This window comes from Piliocolobus tephrosceles, chromosome 11 (genome assembly GCF_002776525.5).
Source record: "Piliocolobus tephrosceles isolate RC106 chromosome 11, ASM277652v3, whole genome shotgun sequence".
Classification (NCBI taxonomy): domain Eukaryota; kingdom Metazoa; phylum Chordata; class Mammalia; order Primates; family Cercopithecidae; genus Piliocolobus; species Piliocolobus tephrosceles.
The window spans coordinates 55,261,297-55,270,321 of record NC_045444.1 but is presented as its reverse complement, the minus strand read 5'-3'; the positions used below and the strand labels follow the sequence as shown (position 1 = coordinate 55,270,321).

Here is a 9,025-nt window from a genome sequence, read left to right as displayed (position 1 = left end):
TTCATGCTTTAACATCTGTCCTGCATGCATATGCCATATACACTTTGTTCTAGATAATCTGTTAATATGCCTGACTGATTAGTAATCTTGCCTTGATGCTTGTTTTATAAATACAAATTAGTCAATCCTAAACCTGCTTACTCTGCCTTGTCTGTTCCTTTAGGTAGAAACCATAGTAAAGGAGCTTGCCCACACTTCTCCCCTTGCCCTCTGCCTCCCTGTGTGGTACCTTGTGGCAAGATGTGTATTCCCTCTCTTGGGATCTGTGAATATAACAAGCTATACTTTCAATGGCAGTTGTTTTTTGATCTGTTAACCTTATCATATTTAAATAATAATGAAACATATTAAAATATCTACCACATTTTTCTGCTTAAAGTTGCTTTTTCCCTTTTTAATGAATAAGTAATTTGTGGGGAGATACCTTAAACTTTTTTGGCTGAGATGCATATGAGAAATGTATTTTACATGATGACACAGTGTGTGTGTGTGTGTGTGTGTGTGTGTGTGTATTGGTTTGGGCTCCATCCTGCTGAGTTTGAGGTCTTAGGACATTGGATTGGAGGTGTTCAGGGGGCAGTTGGCTCTATGGCACTCAGGAGGAAAACACACACACACACACACACACACGCGCACACACACACACACAGAAACAGTAGTGTTATAAAGTTATACATAACTTTTCCACATGAAAGTTATTTTAGTTTCTATGTTGTTATATTTCATTTGAATATAATTCTTGCCTTGACCTGCTAAATTGATTTCATTACCCTCTAAAGGGTAATTACCTCTGTTTGCAAGCACTAGTTTGATAGAACTACCAAGCTGAATTGTCTGGTTGCCGAATGGAAAATAGATGGGATGGGGCAAAACTGATAGCAAGGAGCTCATTCTAAGGCTCTCACTGTAATTCAGGTTGATGAGTGGATTGATGAATTTGAGTTAGCAGAATTTCATGATTGTTTGGGAATGGGGGTGGAAAAAAGGAGGAGGAGTCAAGAATGGTGTAAATTTCAGCTTGGCTTCTGGGGCAATGGTGGTGCTGAAGCTTCTTGGGTTCACTTTCCCCTCTCTCTTTTGGTTGACTGCTCTGAAAAGTCCTCTATATGTATACGGAGAGAGAAATGTGAAAACTAAAGAAATTATCTTTTTGCATTGTAGAGAAACGATGCTGGCTTAAATTGCAACTGAATTAACCTGGGCTTTCCCAGGTACTGGTCCATAGATTTAATGCCCCCAGTCTAGCAACAGGCATTCTCAGGTATGGATGCCAGAGATAAACACATGCATGGTGCAGGCAGTTTTCAAACGTCACAGATTGGGGATTGCATTGAGAAAATGGGTTGTTCTATTGGAAAAGCGTGTGGGTCGACATACAGAGTGCTTCGAATGATGGGCTGTGCTCCGCTAGGTGGTCCCCCATCCCTACCCTTTTCTGCTCTCCTACCTCCCGTTCTCCCTCCCTCCTTTCCCCTCTTCTGCGTTATTCTGGGATTAACGGCGGGGTCGGCCCCGTACACAAACGCAGCTGGCTAGTACGGTCAGCCTGAGCCCTGCTGTGCAACCACGTCAGGAATTCCAGTAAGTTGGCAACACTGGAGCACAAAGACAACAACAATTGAGGAACTCTTCAGTACAGAAAGGAATGTTTGGAGCCCTGGCTGCTACAGTGAAAGGACACACACACACACACACACACACACACACACACACACACGCTTGCGCCTGCGCGCCCACGGGCGCTCTGTAGGGAGCCCAGCCCCTCCCGCACTCGCGGTCCTCCCTCCCGCCAGCCGGCGGCCGCTCTTTGTAAGTCGGAGGTGCGGGGACGCTCATTGACTATGCAGCGCGGCCCCAGCGGGCGTCGGACCAGCTTGACCCCGGCGCGGTCTCGTACCATCGCCCCAGGCGCCCGGAACCGGCATAAATCACCCGCGAAGACTGGAGTGCAGCGTCGCGCCCCCTCGCCGCCTCCCTCCTCCCGCTCGGGTCGGGTCGCCCCCTCCCTCCCCAGCCCCCAGCTCTACTGTCCCCAGTCCTGTCTCCTCCGCGCCGCACAGCGCCCAACACTGTGCAGGGAGGCAAATAGATATCCAGTGACTTTGGCCAGAGCACAGACCCATGGATTTCCCAATCCAGGAATCTCTCCCACTCTTTCCCACAACGCTCCCCCCTCCACCTTTTTTTCTTTAAGCCTAAGTTTTCTCTTTTTGCGGGTATTTATCTCTTTTTGTCTTTCCAAAGTAACACCTATCCTTTCCCTCCCCTAGCCCCCACATCTAAAGCTGCGCCTACCACTGCAGCCCAGGGAAGCTACGCGATCCGGACTGTTGGGGTCAGCAGAACCCCAGAAGACCGGTGCCCCGGGAAAAGGGGCTGGCAGTAATTGTCAGGTTCTCGCCCCCGGGGAAGGGAGGCAGCGGGAACCTGTCCAGCGACCACGTGCGTTCAGGGCTGTCTCCTCCCTGCGTCACGGCTCCCTCGCTGGAGGGAAAGGGCCCTTGACTTCTTGGACCAGGACCCGGCGCCTGGGACTAGCTGCCGCGCTGGTTCAGGGGCTGGAGCTGGAGATGATGGGATGGCCTCAGGACCCCAAACAGCCCCTCCTCACACAGGGTCCCCAACACCGGGAAATAAGTTGCATCAGCCCTCCTTTCCCCACCTCCCGTGGGCTCTGATGTCACGTACAGGCTGAGGACCGCGCGCTGAGGGGGTGTAAGGCCACTTGTGCTTTTGGGGTCCGGGCCGCTTGCCAGCCTGTCCAAAGCTGTCCCAAAGAAGGGAGTCTCGGGGTTCCCTGAACCTTTCGTGTTTCTTCTTCTTATAAAGGGGTACCGGAAGCATGGAGAAAACGTTCGCTCTTTTTCAATTTTGCTTCAAAATGAACAGACTTGTAAGAAGTGCGATCTGGCCATGACACCTGTAGATGTGGTGCTGAATAATTGCTAAATAAGGATCCAACCTCCCCAACAAAGATCCACCTCCCTCTCTAATTTGTAAAAACACAGAGCACCCCATCTCAGCAGCCTGTATCCTATCAGGGGAAACCAGGATATCCGAAGGAGCCTAGAGAGTTCAGGTCAGGAATGAAGGTCACAGAACTCCATCCAGCAGGCTCTTTACTCCTTCCCTTCCCTACCTCCGCCTCTTTCCCTTTCTTTCTCTTTCCTTCATTTCCACTTGTCTGGTTTTTCTTTCCTTTTTCATTTCTTATTTTTTCTTTCTCTTCTCTATTCTTGACTTTCCTCCTCGTCCATTCCTTTCCATTGCTCATTTAGTAAAACTGCGTCCGTGCAGATTTCCCCGTGAGCCGCCTCGCCGGCTTCTCTGCGGGGCGAACCCTGCGGAGAGGCGAGGGCAGGGCGTGTGCACGTGTGAGTGTGCCTGTGAGAGTGTGCGCATCGGAGCGTGCTCGTGTATGCATGCTTAAAGGGGACTACGTATGTTGGCGTGGAAGTGTGACTGTGGAATGTGCGCGCGTGTGTGACGGGCGTGTATGAGTGAATCTGTGAATCTGTGTCAGTTGGTGTGACACTTAGGAGTGCATGCGGCTGTATGAGTGCGTGTGTGAGTGTGCACATGCCTGTGGAGTGTCCATGTGTGAGCGCGCGTGTGTTCGAGTACCCACTCCTCCCCGCGCTGCAAAGTGCAGGGGGCGGGCCGGGCGGCAGGGGGCCTGCCCGCTGGATTCCCGCATGCTTGTTCCGGGGCGGTCGGGTCTAAAGGGCTTTATGCACTGTCTGGAGGGTGGGGACTGGCGCGGGTAGAAAACGGGATGCCTCGGGCGCGGGGGCAGGCTTTTGGTCACTAGGAGCTGGCGGAGGTGCAGACCTAAAGGAGCGTTCGCTAGCAGAGGCGCTGCCGGTGCGGTGTGCTACGCGCGCCCACCTCCCGGGGAAGGAACGGCGAGGCCGGGGACCGTCGCGGGGATGGATCGCGGGCCGGCGGCAGTGGCGTGCACGCTGCTCCTGGCTCTCGTCGCCTGCCTAGCGCCGGCCAGTGGCCAAGGTAAGCCCCCGGCCGGAGCCTCTCGTGGAGCGCCCACTTCCCCGGCTGTGGCAGGGTCGGGTCCGCGGGAGACCCGAGGGGAGCGCGGCCAGGCAGAGGCTAGGGCGGGGCGGAGGCGCGGGAGCTGCTCCCGGTGGGGCGCTCAGGTTGCTTTGCGAACCCGGAGCGGGAGCGCCCCTCCTTCGCTCACCACGAACTGAACCGCAGCAAACTTGAGAAAGCAGCTCCGCCAGTTTCGGTGACAGTGCACCCCACGGAGACCCTGTCTTTGTTCCCACGGGCGTTTGTCCGACTCTCCTGGGAAGCACTTTACGGGAGAACGAGGTTCTCTGCAGTTTGCAGCCTGCCCTCCCAAGCGGAGTTCTCTCCTGGGCGGCGCGGTCCCGGGCTCTGCTCCGAGCGCAGCATTCCACCTGCAGCGCCCCTCCCGGGATCCCTTCGCGCGCCCAGGGCCCGCGGGCCAGAGCACCCCTCCCACCACTGGTGAAACTTGGTCCCGCGGTGACCCCCAGAGACCGCTCTCACCGTACAGATCATTTACGAGCCAAGATAAGGCCGGGAGGTGGGATTGGCCGAGAGAGCGGCTGAGGGACTGGAGTCTTTTCTTGAAGTTTTCTTTTCCAGCTGGGAGCTGGGGGCTTTTGTGTTGATGAATGGGGCCCGTCTGCATGGCCAGAGTTTTGGGGATCGAATGCAGATAGTTTTTGGTATGAAGTGCTTTAAACTTCTCTCAAGTTGTCCGAGAGTTTATGTTTTAACAGAAACAGAGAAGAGGGAAAGAGAGGGAGAAAGAAACGGAGAGAATAAAAATAGTAAGAAGGGAAGAGGAAAAGCAAATATAGAGGAATAAGGAAAGAAGGAGGGGAGAGAGAACGACCGGGGCGGGGGAAGAGAGAGAGAGAGAGAGACCGAGACCCGACCGAGGATGAATGGGAAGGGCGAGGAGGAGGCTGGAACCGGCGAGCTCTCCCCCTGGCTTTGCGTTGCTAGGTAGCAGCCAGGAGCTGCGTGTGACCGACCACCAGACAGACAGAGGGGACGCTGCTGCCACCGCGGGGACTAATCTGTCTGTGGGGATGGGAGAGTCCCCCCTTTCCCCTCCTGCTCCTTCCCTCCCGTCGGACAACTTAATTGCCCTACAATGAAAATGAAACCCCTATTGTTGTAGGATTAGCCAAAGCAATAAATTGATTTTCCTGGATCACATATTGGGGTTGACGGGTGGGGAATGTGGAAGCCCCCATTTACGGAGGAGTGAGGGGAGGGCTTGTGGATGGGCCGTGGCATGTATTCAAATGGTTAATCTGCTTTCTTTCCTCAATTCTTAGCGTAAGCTCCTTAGAGGGAATCAAGTAAGTAATTATACAGCAACTCCTAGCAGCACCCATTTCAGACTTCCTGGGAAGAAGTTTGGAAACGCTAACAAACCCCACGGGTCTTGCAAAAGTCTTCGGAAAGGCAGGAGAGGCAGGGAGAGATCATTAATAATCTTCCTTTGAACACCCTTTCTCAGTGTTGGTAACACAGAAAGAGAGTTTTATTACTATTGTGCAGAGTTTGCACAATGCTTAGGGTTATATCTCATGTCCTATATATAGCTATAGGATTTACTATATGTTCCTGTCAGTGCCTGGCAAAAGGAAATCTTAACTTGATTCATCTATGTCCTTGTATAACCAAAACAGATACTCTTTTTCCTGGGTTGATGGTTTAGTCACTAAATAACCAATACCTACTCTTCTTGATAGTTTTTTGCACCATCCATCTTCCATTCTATGATAATAATATATAATAATAATGTGTATAGTAATAGTAACCCATCATACACATATATGTTGCAGGCTTTGTTCTAAGCACTTTATACTTTTTTTTTTTTTTTTGAGACGGAGTCTCGCTCTGTGGCCCGGGCTGGAGTGCAGTGGCCGGATCTCAGCTCACTGCAAGCTCCGCCTCCCGGGTTCACGCCATTCTCCTGCCTCAGCCCCCCGAGTAGCTGGGACTACAGGCGCCTGCCACCTCGCCCGGCTAGTTTTTTTGTATTTTATAGTAGAGACGGGGTTTCACCATGTTAGCCAGGATGGTCTCGATCTCCTGACCTCGTGATCCGCCCGCCTTGGCCTCCCAAAGTGCTGGGATTACAGGCTTGAGCCACTGCGCCCGGCAATATACTTATTGACTCAATTAATCTTCATAATATCCCTTGGAAGTAAGTACTCTTATTATCACTGTTTTACAGATGAGAAAGTGGAGGCACAGAGCAATTCTGTAATTTGTCTCAGTTCATACTGCTAGAAAATGGCAAACTCAAGGGATTCTGAATTCAGAGTCTGTAATTGCTACAGTACACAGTATATGATCTCTCTCTCTCTGTCTCTCTCTCTCTCTTTTTTTTTTTTTTGTCTGAGAGACACCGAGTCTCGCTTTGTCACCCAGGCTGGAGTGCAGTGTGCAATCTCGGCTCACTGCAACCTCTGCCTCCCGGGTTCAAGCGATCCTCACACCTCAGCCTCCCAAGTAGCTGGGACTACAAGCCCTGGGCACTATGCCCGGCTAATATTTTGTATTTTTAGTAGAGACAGGGTTTTGCTATGTTGGCCAGGCTGGTCTTGAACTCCTGACCTCAAGTGATCTGCCCACCTCGGCCTCCCAGAGTGCTAGGATTACAGACGTGAGTCACTGCGCCTGGCCCAATTTCTTTTTTCTTTTGTACAAAAAATGTCATGCTCCCTAAGTTACTGTCCATGTGTGAGGTTCCTAAAGAAACTGAGGGGCAATATGCAACTCCTTACCACCTGCTGCTTCATAACTGTGGATCTTTTTCCAGAATCTCTCCTCAGGTTTCTAAGAATTGAACCCAAGTTTCCTCATTCCCAGTCTTCCTACTTGATCATTTTAAGATGCATTTCCTCTGAATGTCCTCAGCCTGATATGTTGAGATTTGTAGAATCCGGTTGTAATGATCCTGACTTGATATATGAAGTAAAATCCAATGAGATTGTAAGAGCTTTTATTTAAGCACTACATTTTAGGTAGGCTGCCATGGCAAACTTCACATCACTAAAAATTGGAGGAAAGAAAAAAAAGGTTCTGAGTAGTCTATGTTTAGTCTTTGAGAAAAATCATACCACATCTGCATTTTCCTTATCTTTTGTGTAATGCTTTTCAAGAAAAAACATTTTGGAGAGCCTGAACTCTGAGTCAAGCTGTTTGAGTTCCAACAATGGCTTTACCACTTTCTAGCTGTGTCACCTTGAGAAAGTCAACCAACTTTGCATAGCTCAGATGGCTTATCTGCAAAATTGACAAGATAATAAGAGAATTCACCCAATGACATCTTGTAAGCATAAAGAGATAAAATATGCCAAGATAAAATATGCCAAGTGCTTAGCATGGTGTAAAGTGTATAGACAGTGAAAATATACTAGAAAATAATCCAAAAATATAATATTTTTATTATATTTATCAACACTTAAAGTAACATATTGTTTTGCTTCCTATTCATATTTCCAATTTTCAAGTATACATAGGAAAGTCTTCTTTAAGCATTTTTTCACTAACAGTTCTCTGAAGACTTCTCAGACCCTAGCATGTGATTGGAAGTTTTTCCTTTTTCTTTTTTCTTTTTTTTGAGAAAATATTATTGGCCTTAAACAAAGTTGCATTCTATTTATTAAGTTAAAAAACTTATTTTTCAAAAATAGAAATGGGGTCTCATTGTGTTGCCCAGGCTGCTCTCGAACTCTTGGCCTCAAATGATCCTCCTACCTCTGCTTCCCAAAGTGCTGAGGTTACAGGCAGGAGCCACCTTACCTGGCCCAACATTATATTCTTTAATCCAATAAAAATGCGGTAATGTTTTTAAGAGCTTGTATCAGCTTTTATGACAATTGCATCTTCACAAGAAGTTTATATGTTTAAAAGGATTGTGGGGACAATAGCAAACATGTATTGTTTTTATTCCATCACAACTCTGGAACCTCACTGCTGCTTTCATTTCACAGTTGTTGGCTCCTCTTTCTCTATGTGAAAAAGTTTCTCTTTACCAGTCTTCATGAGATTTCTGCCTGAACTCCCTTCAGTCATGCACCTGTCTCATTTTAATAGAAACTCAGACTTCTTACAGCTGGAGGGAACCTTAGATATCAACTGGTCTGCTTGCATTTTTTTTCCTTACAGATAAACATTTAGCCCAGGAGGGAAAAGAAAGGGGCTGAGAGGATGAAAGGGAAGGCGGTTAATAGGTTTCTTGCCGAAGGACATGTAGCCTGTGATAGAGCTAACATATAAATTTGCAGTGGACCACCTTTTAGATTCATGCCTTCTGAGTATCCCTATTTAGATTCATGCCTTCTGAATGTCCCCAGCCTGTTTGGTTGGTTGAGATTTCTAGATTCCTTTTGGAATCCTGACTTACCAGATAAGGCACAGTCTGATGAGCAGGTGAATCTTAAACAACTGGATGGGTTACCTGTCCCAGGTCAAAGAGGAATCCTGTGGTAGGTTATTACAACCATGTACCATGTGCTTTCAGCCTGGTCCAGAACTGATGCCATGTCAGTGCCCCTACTCCCAAAGACCATACCTCCAGATCCATTTTTCAAATTCTTGAGCCATCAAAGCACATTCCTGAAGATCTTTGGGTTTTGTAGTGCAGGCTGCTGTAAGACTAGGTTTTCTGTCTTACTAAAGGTAATTATTAGGTCATAATTATTGCTCATGTTCTCTAGTCAGGTACTGTAAGAACACTGACAGGTTTTAAAAAGTTTTAAATTAAAATTTAAAATTTCCATGTAGAAATAATGATACCAAGATCCTAGATGTACTTCCTGTGTAATCAGAAGCGAGTGCATTGTCATACTGGCTTTGAAGTTTCTGTTAAGTCCTAGTAGCTAGAACAAGGTAAGTAGAAAGTTCATGCCTGTAATCCCAGCACTTTGGGAGGCTGAGGCGGGAGGATCATGAGGTCAGGAGATGGAGACCAGCCTGGCCAACATGGTGAAACCCCATTTCTATTTAA

General features: G+C 48.5%; 1 protein-coding gene across 1 annotated transcript in view; it reads left to right on the top strand.

The window, feature by feature from the left end:
- Positions 1–3,800: 3,800 nt before the first annotated feature.
- LRP2 (LDL receptor related protein 2) overlaps positions 3,801–9,025 on the top strand; it is a 219,547-nt gene continuing 214,322 nt past the window's right edge. Inside the window, exon 1 of the mRNA XM_023189698.3 lies at positions 3,801–4,008. Within this exon, the coding sequence (XP_023045466.2) occupies positions 3,930–4,008 (79 nt within the window). The 5' untranslated portion in view covers positions 3,801–3,929. The remainder of the gene's footprint in view (positions 4,009–9,025) is intronic.